The sequence below is a fragment of the Clarias gariepinus genome, chromosome 5 (assembly GCF_024256425.1).
Source record: "Clarias gariepinus isolate MV-2021 ecotype Netherlands chromosome 5, CGAR_prim_01v2, whole genome shotgun sequence".
Lineage (NCBI taxonomy): Eukaryota > Metazoa > Chordata > Actinopteri > Siluriformes > Clariidae > Clarias > Clarias gariepinus.
Genome location: NC_071104.1, coordinates 6,501,320 through 6,524,321, shown reverse-complemented (window position 1 = coordinate 6,524,321; position 23,002 = coordinate 6,501,320). Strand labels below are relative to the sequence as shown.

Below are 23,002 nucleotides of genomic sequence, written 5' to 3'. Positions count from 1 at the left end.
GACACAAGTCCCGCCTTTCTCACCCACAATTGGTCGATGCTCATTTCCGGGTCAGTGCGTGAACCAATCAGCTTTTAGTGATGAAATTTCTGACCAATCCGAGTGAAGGAGGCGAGGTTTGTAGGAATACGGGTGGGGAAAATAAGAAAACGCGACGCGGATGTATTCCACGTGAATTACATGAAGAACCCGCCATGGCAGCAGCAGCAGCGCAGGAGGCAGAGATCATCCTGGCCCAGAGACTGGCCTCTAACGAGAAACCTGTCAGGACGAAGGCCTTAAAGATGCTCAGGAAGTACTTTAATCTGAGATCTCAGAAGGCTGAAGGTGAGTGAGGGGTGGAGTGTTGAGTTAGCATTAGCATCATGCTAACCGACCACACATGGAAGATTAAACACATGTCAGTCGACTTGTAAATGTACACGTGTGTGTGTGTGTGGTTTCAGGTGGATTTACAAGTGAAGACCTGCTGAAGATCTGGAAAGGGCTGTTCTACTGCCTGTGGATGCAGGACAAGCCTCTACTACAGGTAAATGTGTTTCAATCCCAGTCCCACTGCTGCCAGGTGAGGAGATCACTGTGAGATCCTGTACACACACACACACACACACACACACACACCTACCTGTGATGCACCTGGTCATTAGGTTCCATCCAGCATCCATCCATCCATCTAGGAATCCCTGTAGTCCAACTAGTCTTAACCTCCGGGCGACACTCACACCCTCATTCACACACTACGACCAGTTTGGGACACCAGTTAGGCTAATCTGCATGTCTTTGGACTGTGGGAGGAAACCGAAGAACCTGGAGGAAACCCAACAAACACAAGGAGAACATGCAAGCTCCACGCACACAGACCCCGAGGTGGGACTCGAGCTCTCGACCCTGACAGTGCTGACCACTACGTCACCGTTTTGTAGGTTAAAGTTAATATTCATTATCATCTAGTCGATATTTAATTTCTCATTGTACGTGTGTCCACATTGACAGACTAACATACACGATGTGGCCAAAGTAATCAGTCAAACCTGCTAACTATTGAGTTTAGGTGTTTCAATCAGGCTCCTCATGCCCATCTTTCAGTAAACAAAACCACAACATCTTAGACAGCGCTGTTTATTTATTAAGTTGTCAACAGTTTGGAGAAGACCATTTTCTATTCCAACATGATTCCACCCCAGTGCACAAAGCAAGGACTGTAAAGACATGGTTTGATGAGTTCAGTGTGGAAGAACTTGACTGGCCCTAACACCGAACCCTGACCTCAACCCCATCGAGGAACTGGAACGGAGATTGTGAGCCGGGACTTTCTCGTCCAACATCAGTGTCTGAGCTCATAAATGCTGTACAGAATAAACAGACACGTTTCCAACAAACGCTCAGAAATTTTCTGGACATCCTTCCAAGAAGAGTGAAGGCAGTTATAGATGCAAAAGGTGGAACCGACTCCATATCCTCATCATACTCCAATATTCCATATCGACTCCATATCGACTCCATATCCTCCTACTGTTATGTACGTTGCAGTTTTTACTGACTGTTTCTCTTTATTCAGAGCTGATGTCTTCAACCAGGAAGAAGTAAGAAGTTGTATCTAACAGTCCTTATATGAGGGTGGTACAAGCAAATAAAAAACAAAAATCTACTGATAAAAACCAATGTAAAATCGTGAAATTATCGTATCAGGTGCTACCTGGTGAGTCCCGTCTCTGATACCTTCATACACGAATGGACACGGGGACGTTTCTTTATTTCATGCCAGGGACTCGGAACAGATGGACTTCTGTTCCTCAGTGTGAGCCGACCCACAGTCGGATTTCACACAGTTCAAGAAGACCTTGTCTCAGTGTGTGTGTGTGTGTGTGTGTGTGTGTGTGTGTGTGTGTGTGAGTGATGTCTGGATTGTGCTCCATCATATTAAGGTGATAATATTTGTGTTTGCTTACAGGAGGAACTTTCACACCGGATCTCAGGGCTGATCCACAGTTTCCACACGACACACACCCGTGAGTACCGCACTCAGATCAGTCTTTGGTATTTTACACGTTTAACACTTTATGATACGTGATGTAATGTTATGATGTTATAAGTGTTTGGGTTGTTTGTTTATTACACGTCTGTGTGTGCTGGTGTTTAAATAAAGTAAACAGCTGTGAGAAAAACTGAAGTAAATGAGATAGAATGGATATAGTGTGTTTGTGTGTGTGTGTTTGTGTGTGTTTGTGTGTGTGTGTGTGTGTGTGTGTGTGTGTGTGTGTGTGTGACATGGAAACCTGCACATGGAATCTTTATTTAATGACTTTTTAAATACTTAGTATAAACTGAATAGGCCACTGAAATAAGGAGTTCAAACAGGCTTTTGGATTTTAGTGACGGCAATAAGCCGCCCCTTTTTAGTCAGTTTTTTAGTTATACATGGGTGAGTCAAAAATTATCTGCACTCTGGCTTTAGAATTTGTTTTATTATCCATCGTTTTTTTTTTTTTTTCCCGACATGATCACCTCCTGCCTTTCAATACACTTTGTCCGTGTGTCAACAGGCTTTCGCATTCCCTCGTTAATGGGAAAAAAACTGATTGTTTACGGCATTAACACCTGGACAGTGAGTGTGTGGACGTGTATCGTCATGTGACGGCCTTAGATAGCGCTCCTTTGCGTTTAATCCGAGGTTTAGTCTTCAATAAGCGTCTCAATGTAACGAGCGCTGCTGATTGTTGAAACCCCCTTTTCCCCGATAGTGTTCCAATACTTTTGGCACTCAAGGACCCCAGAAATCTGTAAGCGTTGATAAATTCACCAGCTGATGATTGACTTCTTTTGAACTTTGTCTCGGCCCGAGTTTGAGGATGTTTCCGTTCCGCACTCTGCAGTTCACTCTCAGACTCGTCACCAGGCATGATTCTCTTTAAGAAACTTTCACCCTCATTAGAGTATCGCTCAGCAGGTCCACCCTCAGACCACGCTGCAGTTAGAAATGAACTGATGTAACACGTTCACTCACACACACACACACACACACACACACACACCTGCACAGCAGAGATGATGAGACGGTGCGGCCGACAGGAGTTTTAATGTCCCCGTAGTGCGGATCATTTTCGACTCACCCTGGTGATATAGATGAGGTTGGAGTTCCTAACGCTACACATGCAGCTGTTGACTTCAGTCCTGAACCGTGTCCCTGAATGTAGAGCTGCTGTATTTCGCGACGTTCCTGCAGACGGTGAAGAGGGAGTGGGACGGCATCGACAGACTGCGCATGGACAAGTTTTTCCAGGTCAGGAATAAAAACCGTGAACTTTCCCTTTATAACCTGGAATAACACACACACACACACACACACACACACACAGCACTTACACAGTTTAAAGGAGTTTAAAGGTCTCCCTCAATCCCTTTTCTTTATTATTATTAATATTAATTCACTTTTTGATGCACATCTTTTCAAACTGCTGCTCACACACACTTGGAGTAAAGGGCTGTCCACTCCCACAAGAGTGTGTCACTGTGTAGCGTCACTGATGTGGGAGTAAACACACCTTGAGCGACCCTCTCCAGTCACTTATTTTCATTTTTTTTTTAAATAGTAGATTCGTTTTTTTGAAGGTAACGTGAGGTTCGTGTAACTCGTGTCTCCTGTCCCTCTCACAGCTGGTGCGCTTCATGTTCAGACAAGTGTTCGAGGTCCTGAAGAGGACGGACTGGGAGACCAGGTATCACACCTGTGCAGTAATCTCACACACACACACACACACACACACACACACTGCTTTAGGATTCTAAATGTTCTCTCTTTCTCACTCACTCACTTTGTCTTGCTGTCTCTCTCTCTCACTCTTCGTCTGTCTCATTGTCTGTGTTATTGTCTTTCTCCTTGTCTCACTTTCTCACTGTCTCTCATCTGTCTTGATGTCTCTCTCATTGTCTTTTACTTCCTCACTCTCAATGTCTGTCTTTTACCCACTTACTTATCTGTCTCACACACACACACACACACACACACACACACACACACACCCTTGCTGTCTCTCGCTCTCACTCTCAAGGTCTAGATCTCACTAACGTTTTGTCTGTCTCTCACTCTGATTCTCACTCACTTCCCTCGATTTCTCTCCCTTTGTCTCACTGTCTCTCATTTTCGGTTTTGGTCTCACTGTCTCTCTCTCTGTGTTGTTGTCTCTCTGTCTCTCACTCACTACCTTGCTGTCTTTTCCTTCTTTGCTCTCTCTCTCTCTCTCTCTCTCTCTCTCTCTCCCATGTCACAGGATTTAAAGGTGTTACAAGATTTTTAAAATAAAGAAAATAAAAACAGAACCGTATAAAAATATTAATAATAAATAAATGTATATAAAACACGTTTGGTCCTGTCAGTCCTGTAGCACTGGTCTGACTATAACACATGAGACTTTTCACCTGCCCAAGTTTTAATGCCATGAGACAACGATTTCTACCAGAGCAGACTTCAAAGAACTTTTATTCTGCAAAATTATATTGATTCATATAAATTGGCTGAATGTTTATGATGATCTGGCAGAAAATAACCTGTGAAGCTGATATGGAAATAAACCCCAATACAAACAAACAAACTACCATTTAGTTCTACAGTCAAAGATAAAGTGAACATTATTTAAAAGAGAGGAAAGCCATAATAATAATAATAATAATAATAATAATCTGTCCCTCTCTCTCTCTCTCCCTCTCTTTCTCTACCTTCCTTCCTCTCTCTCTCTCTCTCCCCCTCTCTCTCTCTCCCTCTCTCTCTCTCTCTCCCCCTCTCTCTCTCTCTCTCCCTCTCTTCTCTCTCTCAGTGTGGTGGATCAGTTTTTAAAGGTCTTCACAGAGCAGCTCTTAGCGAGCGCCGCCCGAGTCCCGAAAGGCCTGATGATGCACATCCTGGACCTCTACATGACCGAGTTGGCTCAGGTCGGCTCTGCTGAGGTGAGACCTGCTGAGGGGTGGAGCTTATTATTATTATTAATATCATTATGAGTATTATTTAAATGATTTGATGTTTATTAGCTTTGATATACAACATAACGTTTGTAAGTGATGGAGAATGTGTAAAGCCTACAGTGATTTTCCGGATCTCAGACAGAGACTTTATTAAGGTTGATGTCACATGACCGTGGTGTTTCTCTTCTGTAGCTGACCGCAGAACAGAACCTGACTTTCATCCAGCCTTTCTGCAAAACCATGGCCAAGACCAAAGAGTGAGTTCCTCCAGCACATCCCTGACCCTGACCTCAGATAGTAATACGACTTTATCTCCTCTGTAACGCGCGTATGACTCGAATGCTCCGCCTTGTTTTGTTTTTTTTCTCCAGCCGCTTGCTGCTGACCTGCATCTCGAAGAACATCTTCAGGACGATCGTGGATCACGCGCCGTATGCGATCGAGGACCTGATGAGGGACCTGGAGCGAGGGGGAGAGGACTCCGACTCCGGTCAGGCGTCTGGGGAGGAAGAGGAGGAAGACGACATGGGAGAGGAAGATGAGCTGAAGAACAACACGCTCAAGAAGACTAACGTGAAGAAGGTCAACGGTGGGTCATGAGGTTTAATATTAAACTTGTATTAAAGATCTTTTTATCGATCTATTATTCCGCTTAGTTTGTTTCGGGAGAAATGCAGGTAGGAAAAAAAACTGAAAACAGGTGGGAAATGTATGGTATGTTCCTGAACTCGGACGCTTCTGGTCCCTGCGTTCTGATTGGCTAGGAAATTATGCACTTCCTCGAAGAGGGCGTTTGGGGGTGGGGCAAGTAATTTAAAGATACAGACACTGAAACGGCGTGTTTGGAACAGGAGTGATGAACATCAGGCAGATCTGCGTGTGTGTTTGTTCCCCAGGCGTCTCTGAGGGTAGAGGAAACGGCGAGGTCGGTACAGACGACCTGGATTCAGACAGCGTGGGCTCTGCAGAGGATGACGGTGTGGGTGCGGTTCTACAGGTGAGTGTGTGTGTGTGTGTGTGTGTGTGTGTGAGCATCGAGCTTCACACCAAACCAGGGCAGGGACACTGACGATTTTCCCGCTGTTGCAGTTTGACTACGGAGCGATAGCCGATCGCCTTTTCGAGTTGGGAAGCCACATGAACACGCGGAACTTCAACCGCACCAAGATGTACAACCTGGTGAAGACGTAAGAGCCGAGTTCAGTCACGCCGTCTAACAAATGCTCCTTTATTCTGCTGTTATTTATTGGCTGTTGTTTTTTTTTCTTCTTCTTCTTTTTACAAACCTGCCGATGAAGTTTTCGGGATCTGAGTGAAGGTGAGTGTCGAGGATCTTTTGAGGTTTGGTTGTGGGACGCTTTCCCATTATGATGTCCGTGACTGTGTGTGTGTGTGTGTCTTTTCTCGTCATCGCGTCCAGGCGTTTTCCCCGAAATAGACGAGGGTGAGAGTGACGAGAGTGATGAGTGTGACGCGTCGGATGATGAGCTGTTCGAGAAGAAGAGCAAAAAGAAGAAGAAGAGAAAAAGTGAGACAGCAGAGGAGGAAACAGTGGCTAAGAAGGTTAAAGGTCAGCTGTGACTGAGTGACACTTTTCAGATCCCTTTTTTTTTCCTATACACAGTAAACTATCATGTTGTGTAATGCGTATAGCCACGCCCACCTCGAGGGGGAAAAAAAACTTATTTTATTAATATAAATGTATAAATGCATCATATTTTACCCAGTCAGTCATGTGACCTGTACAGGCCAATCACAGAAGCGATAATGCTGCTCGTTTCCGCTAAAACGTTTGTCTGTCGTCCTGTTTCCCGTCTCCATCGCCGCTGTTATCTATTTATTTATTTACGATCTGTTATTTTGGGGGAGCTCGTGCTGTAGCAGGCCGCGTTTAACAAGTTTTACTTAATAAGGGGAAGTCCGTAGAATCACAAGATCTCAAAAGCTTACTTTTGGGTTATGATGGATAAATAGAGTACTTTATTAATCCCAAGTGGAAATTGTATTGTTACAGTAGCCATGTTATACAACGAGTAAGCAACAAGCAGGAACTGTAGTGAGGAAGAAGGAAAAGTTAACGATAAAAGGTGCATTAAAGAGGTAGAAATGCTGTTGTGGAGGTGATGTGAGGTGTCCTCCATGATGGTTAACAGCTCCTCACTACCAGCTTCAAACATTCCAGGGGGTGCCCAGTATTGAGCTCGCCTTTTTTTGATGGGATTGTTGAGTTTCTTAGAGTCGCTGCTTCTGATGCTGCTGCTCCAGGAGATGGAGGCAAAGAATATTGCACTTGCCACAACAGACTGATGAAAGATCTCAATTTTCCTCAAGATGTAGAGCCTGCTCTGTCCTTCTCAGTAGATTTTATGTTGCATTTCCAGTCCATCAGTTGAACTCTAAGATATCCTTAGTTCTCCACCTCCTCACCTTTGGTAGACTTGGTTCTCCTGAGATCCACCACCACTACCACCTCCTGGGTCACATTCAGGACAAGGTGGTTCCTGAACAAAACCCCCAAGTCCACTAGTTCTCTGTACTTCATTTCCTGACTACCTGATTTACATAATAATGAGTTTTAGCTCTAATTCCAAACCTCGTTCGAGCTGCTTGATGAGTTTACGTACGTCAAACAAAGAGAATGAAGATCAAGGACAATCCCCCGTCCGGAAACACGGCCGTGATGAGAGATTAGGGCCGGATATGATATGACAAGCATCGTTTGTTAAACTGTGGTGACTTTTTACAGATTTGGTGATTGAGATCTTTGAGACCTTTATCCGAATTAATTTAATGTTGCAGTATCTTCTCTCTGTCTTTTTTCATTCAGCAGCGTGTCCTGAGGACGACTCATTGAAGACAGCGAGAGAAAACCTTAAAATGAAACCTTGTGTTGAACAAGAATCTGATGGAGAGCCTCAGACTGAGACTCTAACGCAGAAGAAAACTAAGAAGAAAAACAAGAAAAAGAAGATGAACGCCGGAGACACGGAAAGCCGTGCACAGCCTGAGGAGAAACGGCCTGAGGAGAAACAGCCTGAGGAGAAACGGCCTGAGGAGATCTCGGAGGATACGGATGCGTGTGGAGAAGCCTGTAGCATGTCGAGAAAGAAGAAAAGGAAAAACAAGAAACCATGCTCAAGCTCACATGAAGTTGTGGAAGACGTCACAGTCCAAATACACCACGCTCAGAAAGTGGTCGAGGACAACCGTCCCACCCAAAACCACCTGGAGACCGCCCAAACGAAGAAGGCGAAAAGAAAGAACCACAAGTCCAGCTTACAGAAAGTAGAGTTACCTGCCGGGACGTTGGAGGATCCTGATAAACCCACCAGTGAGGAGCTCGACAAACATCTCCGTCCTACGTCTGAGGAAGACCTCACAACTAGACTGAAGGGAAGTTCCACCAAGAATAAGAAGAGCAAGATGTCCAGCTCTCAGGAAGTGGACGCGGCATCACACGACTGCTGTGCAGACAATGGAGCAGGAGATACACCAGCACCTGCTGTTCAAGTGCTGCGGTCAAAGAAAGGCAAGAAGATAATGACGCCGAGGAAGCTTCAGGTAGAGCCTGTAGATGCCGGGGTACCCGAGGCGTCCTCGAACGGCGTACACGTTTCTACTCATGATCATGATGCATGTTGTCAACCCCAGTCGGTAAAGAAAGCCAAGAAAAAGAAACAGCGTCCTGAGCCTGCGCTTGAAGCTGCTGCAGTAGAAGAAGAGGCTTGTGCACAACAGGCCGAGACGCCACGGAAAAAGAAGAAAATCCAGAAGAAACAAAAAGCTCAGTCTGTAGAAGAAGTTAAAGAAGAACCTGTTGTGGAGAAGAAAGCAGGAGCAGAAGAACCACATGATGACGTCAGCACACCTGTGAAAAAGGGGAAAAAGAAGAGGAAACTGCAGACGGACGGGGCAGGAACACCTCAGAGGAACACACACGCAGAGGAAGCGATGAGTGGAAAGAAGATCAAAGTCAGTGTAAGTCTTTAGATCTTATTCTACACCAGTTTAGCTCTCCTTCAGGTCCTCACGTCAGGAGTTCTGAAGCAGGTTGTGATCGGTCATTTTCCTTGTTTACTCTCAGCAGGGAGGTGAGGTTTCCACACCAGTGACCCAGAAAAAGCTGAAGATGGACAAAGCCTCAGCAAAATCTGACTTTGTCTCCTTTCAGGGTCTAATAAACCCCCCGACTCCACTCTTCTGTAAAACCAAGTCCCAACCCAGCACACCTCGGACCAGCATCAAGGTACAGGATGGGTTTCTAACACCACGTCAGACTAGACAAAGGAAATCAGTGTGTGTGTGTGTGTGTGTGTGTGTGTGTGTACGCTATGTGTGTCTGCCTAGGTTGTAAATTCAAATCCATATTCTTTAAGTGTAATAAGTAGTGTATGAGGGTGTTCAGGTAAAAAATGGGCTTAACGAAATGTTGAAATTTCCAGTGAATGAAGGCGTGAAAAAGTGTTGACTGAAGACTTCAGTAATAAATACTGGGCGGTGTACTGCGGTGTACTGGGAGACCTTTCTACCCTGATGGTGTCCAAGCACCAGTGAAACACTGGGATAAGTGCAGTAGTGTATCGGGGGATTATATCGAGAAATAAAGAGTTTTTACTCTTATAACTGTGTCCCGGTTTGACTCGAACACCTGTTTGAATGTGAACAAGCTTTAGTTTTGTTTATATTTGACAAACTTCCCACGATATTGTAGAACAAACTCTCATATTTCAGCTGCACACAAATAAATATGCTAAACTGCACCGGGCCGTGTGTTAGTGCAGGGCGTCGTCACCTCCCTCATCAGCTCACTGTCTGAAAAACACAAAAAAACTACAAAAACACAATGACAACTCGGCCTAAATGATTGCTGGAGTCTCCAGACCTGGAGGATTTTACGGATATGAACATTATTGTTTAACTCTTATTCTTTATGGACGTTGCTTCTTGTTTATTAAACCCGCGGTAAAGTTCCACATGATGGCGCTAGAGGGTCAAAACCAAAGCAGCGTCTCTGCCGGCCCATTCAGGTAACCAAATACCTCTTTTCCACTACTCTGGTGCTGGTGCCAGGTGCTCGACCGGTGCTGGCCTGGGAACCACCGAGAACCGGCCCGCATTTCCACTAGACAGGAGCTCAGCAGGTGCTGCATGATAAAACGTCACAGGCCACGCCCACTAAACAGAAACGACCATAGCCGAAGTCAGTTTACTGGTTATTCTCCAGTATGAAAATGTATTTCAGTGTCCAAAAGCAGTTTATTCGATGTGTTATAACCGCTCAAAGTCTTTCTTCAGGTTTTATTAGCTTATACACTATTTGGTCGGTTGTTCGTGTGAAGCCTGCGACTATTAGTTCTTCTCCTATTTCCTCATACACTTTTTTTTTTTTTTTTTTCTTAAGGCACTTTCCAATTTCTGCTGAATCTCGGCGAATGTCCAAAATACCGATAAAACGCTTTTGTTTCGTCCGCGCTCCACATTAACGGACTTTGGGTCCGCCATTTTTTTTTTACGTTCCCTTTAACTCCGCCCACCGCTCGTGACGTCACAGGTTCTCGCAACTAGACCAGCAGAGTTTAGGGGCCGGTTCGGTGCTTATTTTTGGGCACCGGCACCAATTTTTTTCTGTGGGAAAGTGCAGCACTGGTTCCAAAATTGGGAACCGGCACGGAACCGGCACGGGAACCAGAGCAGTGGAAAAGGGGTAAAAGTAAGACACTGTGAACCTGGCACCCAGTGACCTCGTCCTCTCCATCAGGAACCGCTCCGTGTCGGGGGTTTAGAGACGATGACGAGGTGATTCTCTGAAACGACACCAGAGTGAAGCTCCAGCCTCGTCCCCTGAACCAGCGCAGCGTCACACTCCATCAGAGAGCTGGTCTCACTCCACTAGGAGCTTGTTCTCTCCCGGTTAGGTGGTGTTGGTGCTGGTTTGCCTTCGGCTTGTTTATTCCACTCTAGTTGATTTCTCACAGATGTGTCACACGTATCGACTCCTGTTCCTGCCGGGGTGTTTTACAGTTTTTAAGGAATATTGCATCATTTTCCGTCCTCACACTTCACAGCCTTTCTTTGCTCTGGATGTTTGTGTGTCGACTTTTCTTTTATAACGCGAGCGACCTCTGTGTTTCTTTCTTTTGGTTCGGTTGATGATGCTGTGGTTGTTTTTTTTTTCTCTTTTTACTTTGTTAAGCACTGAAATGTTAATTACAGGCTGATTTCCACATTAGAGGCTGAGGCTTGGGGTTAGTGATCAGAAGGTTCAGGGTTCACACCCCAGCACTGCCAAGCTGACCCTGAACTCTGACCCCAGCTTCCTAACTGGGAAATGCGAAAGAGCAATTTCACTGTGATGTACAGTTCATGTGATGGATAATATTCCCCCTTTTACACTTTATGACTTTGGAAAAAACAACTGTTTAAAAAAAGACTTAAATTAGTTTGAGTTCTGGTTTACCAGGTGAGAATGTTAACGTTGACCTGTTAAATACGAACGGTTTTGTGTCATATCCCGAGTTGGTCAAGTTGATTTTTTTATCTGTTTGTATGTTTATTTATCTTATTGATTTCTTTTTGTTTGTTTTTTAGGCGAAATTCCTGACTCCAAAATCAGAAACTAAGAAAGTGACCTTTGGGCTCAAGAACAATAAAACTGCTGGTGAGTTCAGGTACATCAGGGCGGTTCTGATCCGGTCCTGGAGGACGAGAGTCCAGCACAGTTTAGTGATTCCTCTACTGATTTCTCTAATGTTAATAGTCAGTGGGTCAGTGGGTGTGTTTAGATGTTTGTGCTGGACAAACTGTGCTGGCGCTCCAGGACCGGAGCTGAAGATCCCTGTAGTACCGCATATTGTTTTTATTATTTATCATTATTCTGATTATTGGGGTTATAATAATCATTATACAAATATAATTTATACTTCTCATTAATCCAACGTTTCTCTGTTTAAAAATCTGTATGAACAGACGAGCTTCTGGTGAAACTGTAAATGTCTTGAGTGTCAGAATGAGAGACGGGGTCATGTGCAGGTCACCCGTCTCTGTATGTGTCTGTGTGACTGTTTATCTATTTATGCATGTTTTGCCCCCTTTTTTTTTTTTCCTTTCATTGACAGAATTCAGGAAGATGGACCGGAGCCTGCTGGTGAGTCCTGTCGGCTCGTCCCGTGTGGCTTTCGATCCGAAGAAGATGCCCGTGTCGGGGGTGCTGAAGTCGCCTTCACTGTCTCCAGTCATTAGCATGAAAAAACCTGCAGCCAAGAAAAGAGCAACGGCGGCGGATTTCTTTTAGAGCGCAGCTCGTGTCGGAGTTTCACCTCCCGTGTGTTTTTCATTAACGCCTGATTCTGAAACGGCTCATGAGTTTAAATCGACGTGGAATTAAACACGACTGCCTGTTCCTGATGTTTTATACAGAAAGCAAATCAGTTGAAAAAGTAAGAGTAAAACCTTTTCAACTCTGTATTAATATTTAATGCAGATGTAATTAGGGAAATATTTTGCCATGTCTGTTTGTGAAGTTTTCAGCTCAACTGGGTTTTGTACCGATGTTTTGTTGTGGCTTGAATAAAACGTTCTTATTTGTTAAGATGTCTTGGGTCCTTTGTGTTTGAAGCACATGCTGATGATTAGAGGTTGAGATTGTGTTGTGTGTGAAGCTGTAGCCTCTTCCCTCTGCGGGCCGCTTCCTCCTCGGTGAGAGCTCTGAAGGTGGAGATTCGGATCACAGCCCATCATCACGAACTCATGAAATCCTTCGGTCGTGTCAAGTGAACAGATACTTTAAGCTGCAGAACTGATACTTTAAGCTGTCTGGGTCTGGGTTTGATTCCCGCCTTGGGGTCTGTGTGCATGGAGTTTGCATGTTCTCCCCGCGCTTGGGTTTCCTCCGGGTACTCCGGTTTCCTCCCACAGTTTAAAGACATGCAGGTTAGGTTGATTGGCGTTCCCAAATTTCTCGTAGTGTGTGAATGTGTATGTTTGCCCTCTGATGGATCGGATCCCCGTACAGGGGGTACCTTGGCTTGGCTCCAGGCCCACAGTTACCCTGTATACAGGATAAAGCGGTAGAGATGACGATAAGTGCATGAGTTACTTTTGGTTTTGACAGAAATGTCAGAACACCTTTGTGTATGGGGTTACTCGAGCTTACTCCTGTCCACATGGAAAAGCACCTACGATACGACACAGCAGCATCAGTAATACAAGAAAATGGCCTGATCTAATGAATATTATTTTCTTTTACCCACCCTATACAGGGATTAAACCCATCAGAGGCCACACACACTGGGAACACCAGTCAATCTAATCTGCATGTCTATGGGCCGAGGGAGAAAACCAGAGTATCTGGAGGAAACCCATCAAGCACAGGGAGGACATGCACACTCCACCCAAATGAGGATGGGTTCCCGGTTGAGTCTGAAGTTTTTTCTTGCCACCGTCATCCTCGGCTTTTGATTCATACACATTCGCATTTCATATAAATTTCCATATTTTCTTCTGATTGGGCTAACGACTAAGCCACGTCCTCCCACATTATGCACGACAAACCTTCTCATTAATAAAATGTAGTGACTGGTATAATTTTTTCCAATTGATCTGAATTAAACTGACATTTTTATGGCACACTTTGAGAGGTTTTCATTTCCTCATCTAATCACCAAAGCCACTCGTAAGCCTCGCGACCTCATCTAGTTAATCAGTTCAGATTGATTCTGCATGACATTTAGCATTTTTATAGAGACGTACATACAGTACAGTAGGATTCCCCTGAATGGGTCTCGAACACCCGGCTGTGTCACACGTAGGCTGAATTCCTTTGTTCAGTGGAACACTATATAACCTTCTCATGTGCTCACGTTCCCTACCGTCAGTACGTGTATAGCGTGATTCAGTAAGCGCTTTCCCCTGACTTATAGTGTTTGATTTGTTTTGATTTACAAATGAATCCAATTCCGCTGCTAAATTACTTACACTTCATCGAGTTTTGACAAAACACTCGTCTTCCACTGTTCATGAAATCTAATTAGATGAGTTGAAATGTCACTTGCCTTCTTTTCCAGCGGAACCCACGCTAATGAGGAGAGGCCACTTCAGGAGTGCTCGAGTGCTTAGACACATCCCTAATACATTTAACTGATTTCCATGTGAATCGAGTAGGACTTTTCTACAGTTTATTACCTTCATATATAGGTTACATAAGTGGAGTGTGCAGTTTAGTTAAAGTTAAAACTATTCTGGGGAAAAGCCTTGTGTTAACGTATGGCTTATGGGAAACAGTCAGGGGACAGAAAACGTTATTGAGGCACAAAGTCGTTTTATATCAATTTGTGTTTGTTTGTTTGTTTCATTTCAACATCAGACTAAGAATAAAAAATAAAGTCAACCAACTAAAGTCGTAATGAATTTCGTAAAAATTTTGCAGTTCATATATTTTTAAATCACGTCACCACTCTAATACACGGTGGCTCAAAAGTGAGGATCCAGAGGCATCGGTCCGTACATGAACTATATACAGTATACGTATGTACTGTATGTATATAGTAGGGCAGCACGTTGGTGTGGTGTTAAGCACCGTCACCTCACACCTCCAGAGTTTGTTTGGCAGACACCTTTACACCTTTACCTTTCAATACATCCACAAGGCTACCATTAGTACTGTTAGTATTGTTAGTAATATCAGTATTGTTGGTCTAAAACCTTTTAAAATGGAAAAGTCTGGACTTTAAACATCATTTGAAGACCACCAGTGAGTCAGCTAACAGACTGTCAGTGCTTGATGATCAGAGGGGTGTGATAAGTGCTTTGAGATAAGTGGGAGCTGGTCTGTTTTTGGCTTTATACGCAAGCATCAGTGTTTTAAACCTAATGGAGAGAGTGACAACTTTCATCAGAAACACCTCCAAAATATCTGCAGTTCTGTGGGCAGAAAGCCCTTGTTGATGAGAGCCCATGCTGTGTGTCTGGTTAGACAGTGTGTTACACTAGTCACACTGAACAATTAAGCCTTATCACTTTTGCCATTCTAATTCTGGGTGTGAAGAGCTGATCAGAGATGTCTGATCTGTGCCTGGAATAAATAAATCTCAGCTATAATCAACATAACTGACGGAGAAACTAAAGATCTTGATTAATTGACTTAATTAACACCTCATGGTTTTAGCTTCTGTGTGTTGGCTGATTTAAACCTTTAGTACAGCACGGTTACAACTAGCAGGAATTTTTTCAATCTCTCGTTTTGTAAAGAAGTTAAACATGCTTAGGATATTTAACACTGATTTTTATTGAGTATTAAGTAATAAGGTATAATATAAGGTATTAATTCACTTTGCAGTTATTAATTCATGATGCTCGGTCCCCTCCCAGTTACAGAACTGAGCTTCAGAACATTTCTAGTAAATGTTGTTTAAATACATTTCCTCTGTGCAACCCATTAAAGCATGTGTGCAACCCATCTGTGCAGTGTGTGGATGAGGAACGTTGGTACTGTACTGTATCTGTGGCCTGCAGCAGAGTCTGAAGTATACAGGTGTTGTGAACTGTACCCTGTTTCATCATGCATTCTGTAGAAACTAATACGTGGTAGTATCAAAAAGTTTTGAGACCAGTTTTTTCTAACACACCAACAGATGGCAGCGAAAGTCTGCAGGCAGCACCGAGCTTCATAAGTCAGTGTGCCAAAAGACATTGTCCTGTGTACATCGGGAGCTGTGGAACTGGTGCTATTCTGACCGTGTGCGTAACCACGTCTGCTATTTCATTAAGAACAAGTTGGAAAAAAGTGCGTATTCTGCGTGAAACTGAGCAAATCTGCCACAGAGACGTTTGACATGATACGTCGAGTTTATTGCAATGCTGCAAGGAGTCGCTCAAGGCGTTTTGAGTGAAAACCATTGTACATGATGAACGTCGGAGAACAGCCCACAACATTGCTGCCATTGTTGGTATGTGATACGGAACAGTCCAGGCGATCCTCACGTGTGATTTGAACACGTGCCGTGTTGCTGTCGAGTTCGTCCCCAGACTGCTGACCCAGGAGCAGAAGGACGATCGCGTCCAAGTCGGTCAAGAACTCCGTCAGCGTGCCGTGGATCCTTCATGTCCTTCATGTTAAGGGTCATTACTAGTGTTGAAACAAAGGAACAGTCTCCACAGTGGAAGAGCCCATCATCTCCATGAGCGAGTAAGGCGAGACAGGTCTGCAGCTCTACCGAGTGCATGTTCATCGTCTTTTTTCACATTTGCATCGGGAGCATTGTGTCAGACTGTCAATAACTAATTCACAGATCTTGGAAAATTTTCAAAACACCCTAATTAGTTACTTAGGACTAATTATTCTTGTCTTACACTGCAAATATTTAAAAAAAAGGTTTTTTTTTCAGTCTATTTATTTGTTTATGAGTAGGCTGACCAGCTATTTTTGCATTAAGACTTTAAATTGTACTTCTCCTAGAATGTGAAACTTCTTCAGTTCTTATGAAATATGATTTAATTTCTTTGTCTGTGACAAATTGGAACAGATTTTAAAGGCCAATAAATGTGTTATTACACTCATATCGCAGTTCTTTTACAGATTACGTCGTCATTTTATTGTACATAACCCCATCTTCTCAATAACCACAGTGTTTGTGCCCTACGACCCTCCCAATGTTTATCATCAAAATCTAATTTAGTTTATCACACACAAGGAAATTGGTTCCAAGCTATACAGACATACGATAATATGATGTACATATGATTTCCAGACAAGGCATACACAGGAAATACAGAAGCACTACAGAGTAGATTTGGACAATATACAGAGAATGAAAACAGATCAACACTATACATAAAGTGTGCGTGTTCATGGTAGTACATGCAGCAATAATGTACATGACATATGATAAAGAATTGTGATGTATGTACTTGCACAGTGCAGTATTTGTAGATGTGAGGGATGGACATGTTGACGTTTGTACAGCAGATTGCTGATGATCCTGGAGGTCTATTTATGAAGATGATTGATTGCATGAGGAAGGAAACTGCTTGTTTGCTGGCTCCTGCAGCGTACAAGACATGAAGGGTTGGTTATGAACAGTTTGCTGCAGTCTGTTCCTGTTCCGTTTTAAAGAGGCTCCTAACCAAATGCCGATGGATGATCTCAGCTCAGGACAGATTTGATAACTGCAGTGTAGAACTGGATAATCAGCTCCTATGGCGGACCAAACTTCCTCATCAGTTGGTGCAAGAAGTACATCATCTGCTTGGTGCTTCTTTAAAAAAAGAAATTTATGTTGGTCAACATCTTAAGGTCTTTGGGAAAAGTTTGAAGATCTCCATGGATGACCCAGGGTAGTGTACCAGCCGCTCAACATCCTGCCAATATGGATATTCATCACTATGGTGGATGGCAGTCTGATGGCAGCGATGATAGTAGTGTCTTCTGCAAATTTTAGGAGTTTAACATCTGAATCAACAGAGGTGCCATCATTAGTATAAAAGTAGAAGATCAGTTTGGAGTGGATACATGTCCAAGAAGTGACTCCCTCCAGCTTCATCTGCTGTTCCCTGCCTGCCAGGAAGCTGCGAGAGTTCGAATAACAGCATTTCGGGGATGATTGTGTTAAATTATCTGAAGCTGAAGGCCTAAACAGGATCTATGCATACTTCCCTGGGCAGTCAAGGTGCTGCAAGATGTACTGTAGACTTCAGTATCTACTGACCTGTTTTCCTGGTAGGCAAACTGCAGGGGAACCAACAGCTATCCTGTAATGTTCTTCAGTTCTTATAATAATAATAATAATAATAATAATAATAATAATGCTTTCCATTTATGTTCCATTTTTATATTTGGTTTTGAATTTGGTTCCTCATAGACAATGGCATTCTGTACATTTTTTGTAAAACAATTCTATTAAATGTATAGTGATTCCAATGTATTCTGTATATACTACTGGTGGTTTTTTCTTTCCTTAACTTAATAATCACTTAGAGAATTAGAGAAAGGAGCAAAACTCCGGACTACAGGACAGAACCAAAATGATTTCATACCTCAAAAAAACTATGCGGGCGTAAAAAAAAAAAAAAGTACCTTAAATAGATGATGATGATGATGATGAGGAGGAGGAGGAGAACAAAATAAGGACAGCAACATACTGTACATATTACAATTATATTTTTGTAAGGAACAACAGTAGTAGCCCTTCGAGAAAATGTTTACATGGTACCTATAATTGTTCTCTGTTTTTTTAAATTATTAATATTTTGTATGCTCAGCCTGTTTTATATAGCATACACTCAGCTGGAAACAAACACACACATGCATAACTATACATAACATAACATTAATCCAAATGTCTTCCATATCTTTTCACCCCACCACTGTTCATATTAAACATCACATCTTAATGTACTGTATGTGTTTGATGCAGTGCTGTGTGCTACACGAGAGCTACACTGGTGCTAAAACATATGGGTGTGAGTCATGAAAAAAAAACAGCAAAGGTCACGAAACACTTTAGTTTATATATATTTTATGTTAGTCATCCAGGGGGACTGTATATAACAGGATCAGGATATTCTTATTGCTCCTAATGGTAATTCACTTGTTCACTCATTATCTATACTGCCACAGGGGGTCTGGGTCCAATCCCATGAGAGTTAGGGCATGAGGCAGGGTATATCTTTAATGGGTGCAAATCTATCACATGGCATACACACTCACATTCATACACTCGAACCCTCGACCCTGGAGGTGCAAGACGACAGAACTAACCACTACAAAGCCACCCTGCTGCCTGTTCTTAATGTTGCACCAACTTTGGCAGACACAGTGTTGTCATGTCAACTTTAAGTTTGGTGACAGACTCTGGACCGCGGCCTCTTTACACGCCCATCACAGACTCCAACTCTCAGCTCACACGTTCACATTCACTGATACAAACCTGAATTCCTAACAGTGTATTGGTTCAGCGCTCTCACACTGGAAATTCCAAACCTTTAGTTGATGCCGGCTGCGTCTGGTGTTGTGAGCCTTGCCTTGTTTGGGATAAACTGTTTGTATATCACCCACACAATGATTTACTCAACATCATTCATAATAATAATAATAATAATAATAATAATAATAATTGAATTTTTGTCATGATAATGCTTTTTTTATGTTTACCCTTTTAACAAATTAACCACATTAAATCCACATAGGTTTTGGTTTCGCTTGTGCCAACAAAGCAGCTCTGCCCCTTTTGGGGTGTACTGTACTGTTGTGTCTGTCACCAGGACGTTGGCATCGGATACTTTGGGTGCTGTGGGTTGCTCTGTGGATTGGACTTGTTTGCAAAATTAGATTGGGACCTGTGGAGTTTGGAGGTATTGGGCTCTTTGCCTGCTGGCTCCTTTGGTGCACTGGGTGTTCTGGTACCTTTCCGTTATGGCCAGCATTTACTTTCTTCAGAGATTTGTGCTGCATTGACTTTTCTGTGGAATTGGACAGGACAGGACTTGGATGCCTGTGATTCTGTTCAGTTCACCTGGTGGTGATGTTAGTGTGTGGCTGACATTAATATTACTTTAACCTAGACAAAAGAAAGTAGTAAAAAAAAAAAAAGAAATAGTTGTTTGCATAAAATCCCACACAATTCACCTTTGATCATTACAATCCCAGACATTTTGTACAAACATGAATAAATGTACACTCCCCATGAAACTCAGACCTCACCAATTCTGTTCTGAGCCTTTACTTCATCACAGTGTCACCTTAATCAGAGCTCAAAACACAACAATGTCGTCGCGTTTTTACACGAGTTGTTATAATATATACATACAAACAACTATATATATTTATATACACTAGCTCAACATAATGCTCTATAAATCTTTAGTTTAAACCCGAGCTTGTCGTTCCTGCCCTTTCCGTTTGTGTGTGAGACGGTGATTCATCGCATCAATATTCATGATTGTTATCCGCCGTGATCTTGACACATGAAATTAAGTCTCAGTGAGAGCTGCATTTTCTTCAGGTCTCTCTTTCACACTCAGTGATGTCAGGCAGCAGCTTCTGAACAAATCATTTCGAACAAAAGTTCCATTAGATCTCTTATGGCACCATCGATTAACCTTCGTCAAAGAGACAGAAATTGCTCTTTGCCTTGAAGAGAACTAGAAACAAACAATACAACGCGCCAACATAACAAAACACACAAACACATTGTGTCTGAAGAATGAGTCCGGACTGCCACACAAAGCTGGCACAAAGGCTAGTGATTGAGGCATTAACCTACTGTACAGTCTGGATATTCCCAGGTTTGAACCAGGCCCTTAACCTTTTACTGCTCAGATGTATAATGAGATAAAAATGTAAGGCGGTCAGGATAAGGGCGTCTGCCTTAAAAGTTAATAAGAAAGAAAAATGTAAAGAGTTAATAAAGAAACAAGCCGTGCTCCTTGCACATCCACAGAGGGGCTATGGGAAGCAGTTTTTTATTGATCGCATCACAGTGGACACTGTTCTACAAATACTAAAATGACTATAAATATTGATCAGAAATAAAGCCTGAACCAACACAGAGAGACTGAGGAGGAGCTTTTTCCTGCAGGCTGTTCGATCCCTCAACCAGAACACCACTAATGACTCAACTCATCGAACTGGCTTTGTTTCCTTCACACCCTTGTTGGAACACACCACACTACTAACCACACGGTGCTGGTTCTTATGTACACATGAATAAGGACTAACATATTGTTCTGCTTCCACTGCTGCTGTCACACACCTTTAATCTCATTTCATACACATTTCACTCATCCCACAGCTGTCTTACCTACAGTACCCTCCATGCCCTCTATTCTTTCCCCCCTAATGTTCTTTCGGCCAAAACATGGTGTCTCACCTAGGTAAAAAAGTAAATTTTCAGATAGGATCGCGTAACACCATTTTTCATAATATTTAATGCTACTTATCTCCTGATCCATGCATTGTTTTTGTAAATATGAATACACATTTATATTTTATTAGATAAAAAAGATTTTAACATTTGTTACAGTAAATTCAATTTCATGCCCTTTAACGTTTCACGTTAAAACCGGGTCAAATTAGATTTCACATGAAAAAACATTAAACTTGAAAAGTGCATTATTCTAAAATGCTAAATTGTTAAGATATTGCAAGATGAATTTGACACGGTTACGGACACTACAGAATTTTTTTCTTTAAATGTTTCATTTTGCATGTAATGCTTTAATTTAAGCAACAATTTTTACAGTTTATATGCTTTTAGACACTTACACCAATTTTAGTATCAACACTCATATATACTGTAAATATGAATAATTTGCATTTAAAATGATTATTGTGTGAAGTGAGACAGTATAATGCTGAAAATGGATACATATAAAATCATCTGCTCAAAACGGATAAAAGGTTTGCAACCTAAATTTTTAGGGAGGCGAGATCAGTCATTTGTTTCATAAACTTAAGAAGTGGCTTCTTAGACACACACATTTTCTGTATTATATTTACAACATAATAAATAAATAAATAAATAAATAAATCTGCATAAATACTGTGTTTTGATTGTTTGTATTTTGCATGCTCAATATAATTTATACATTTTATATATTTCTATTTTAAATTTTGTTTTATTGTAACTGTATATTTGTAGATATTATTTTTTTTTAAAGATTCTTAAACCTTCCTTCTCAGGAGGTGACTATATAGTGTAGGTCTGGAGAGCTGGGTGCAGAAGCACAGCTGCACTGAGGGGTATGAGTGTGCAGTGTCACGTGTGTCCAGTGTATTTCGCATTACAGTGTGTGTGTGTGTGTGTGTGTGTGTTCATTCAGCTCAGCGGAACCCCCGGAGCACGATCAGGACCAGTGTACGAGGTGTACGAGGTGTGTGAGGTGTGTGAGGTGTGCACTTCACCCCCACAGCTCTATGAGGATTTTACTCCATTACACAGGAGACAGCTGTTCCAGCTGCGCGCGCGCGCGCCCGGTGCTGTCCAGCTGCTGTCCGCGGCTCCGGTGCTGAGCGGGGATGTTACCGGGGATCTGAGCGGATGTGGACGTGGATGTGGGACTGTGAGCTTCGAGACACAATGAGCACGAAGCAGCCCGACGAGTCCTGAGTCCTCGGAGCGTACTGTAAGTCCCTCTGGATTTATAACATTATAAAGTCTCATCTTCACATCTCAGAGACCAGGCGGACATCAGGGGCGGTAAAGGCACTGGATCGCCATTCACACTGACACTTTATCTCTTCTTTCTCTCCCGAGCAGATGGTTTGCTTAGCCAGAATGCCCAAGGTCCGAGTTTTGTTCCTCCTCCTCCTCCAGCACCTGCTGTTTTCTCTCCTGTCCGTGAGCATCACTGAAGGTAACATTCAGGTTCATTCAACCATCTGTCGCTTTCATACACTGTTCATGAGATGTACACACAGGGAACTCTCAACTTGTGCTTATAAGTGTATTAAACACCTGTACTAAATATCAGCCTTCAGCTTATGAGATCCACTCACTGTTCCAGATGTTTGATGAGTCCCAGATGTGTTCATAAGATATACGTCACATACTTGTGCTTTTCACAGAGTGTTTAAAAGACGTGAAATCATGTTCATAAGGTATATGTATACAGAATAACAGGTTTCTGCTCATAGAGCGTATGTAAGATCCCAGATGTTGGATAAGCCCCAGATGTGTTTTCATAAGATATATGAGTAAATGAATATCAGCTTTCTGTTCATACAGCGTACATAAGATCCCAGATGTTAGATATGTCCCAGATGTGTTCATGAGATATTCTTTCACAAAATAGCAGCTTTCTGTTCATAGAGCATACATACGATACACTCACCGTCCCAGATGTTTGATAAGTCCCAGATGTGTTCATAAGATATATGAAATATACTTGTGCTTTTTAGAGAGAATATTAGGAATATGAGAATCAAAGAGGATATGGAATCATGTTCATAAGATATATGTATACCGAATAACAGGTATCTGTTCATAGAGCATATATAAGATCCCAGATGTTGGATAACTCTCAGATGTGTTTTTAAGATATAGATATATGG

The 23,002-nt window shown here is 42.6% G+C and overlaps 1 protein-coding gene across 3 annotated transcripts; it reads left to right on the top strand.

The window, feature by feature from the left end:
* Positions 1-148: 148 nt before the first annotated feature.
* On the top strand, positions 149-12,544 carry rrp1 (ribosomal RNA processing 1). Of its 3 annotated transcripts, none has more exons than XM_053496052.1 (16): positions 149-327; positions 447-529; positions 1,952-2,009; positions 3,195-3,280; positions 3,655-3,716; positions 4,812-4,941; positions 5,149-5,213; positions 5,328-5,545; positions 5,853-5,953; positions 6,046-6,143; positions 6,255-6,274; positions 6,377-6,526; positions 7,787-8,934; positions 9,041-9,202; positions 11,545-11,614; positions 12,072-12,544. In XM_053496052.1, the coding sequence occupies exons 1-16, from the start codon at positions 195-197 to the stop codon at positions 12,245-12,247; spliced, it is 2,760 nt and encodes a 919-aa protein (XP_053352027.1). In that variant the 5' UTR covers positions 149-194; the 3' UTR covers positions 12,248-12,544. The 3 variants fall into 3 exon arrangements, with proteins under 3 accessions (XP_053352027.1, XP_053352026.1, XP_053352025.1); XM_053496051.1 differs by having other exon boundaries at positions 7,784-8,934; positions 9,044-9,202; XM_053496050.1 differs by having other exon boundaries at positions 7,784-8,934.
* Positions 12,545-23,002: the final 10,458 nt, after the last annotated feature.

Excerpts from the sequence above, each read along its gene's own strand:
- rrp1 (XM_053496050.1), top strand. The coding sequence starts at position 195 with ATGGCAGCAGCAGCAGCGCAGGAGGCAGAGATCATCCTGGCCCAGAGA. Across the intron at positions 328-446 it reads GAGATCTCAGAAGGCTGAAG|GTGGATTTACAAGTGAAGAC; the intron begins GTGAGTGAGGGG and ends GTGTGGTTTCAG. Across the intron at positions 5,954-6,045 it reads GTGTGGGTGCGGTTCTACAG|TTTGACTACGGAGCGATAGC; the intron begins GTGAGTGTGTGT and ends CCGCTGTTGCAG.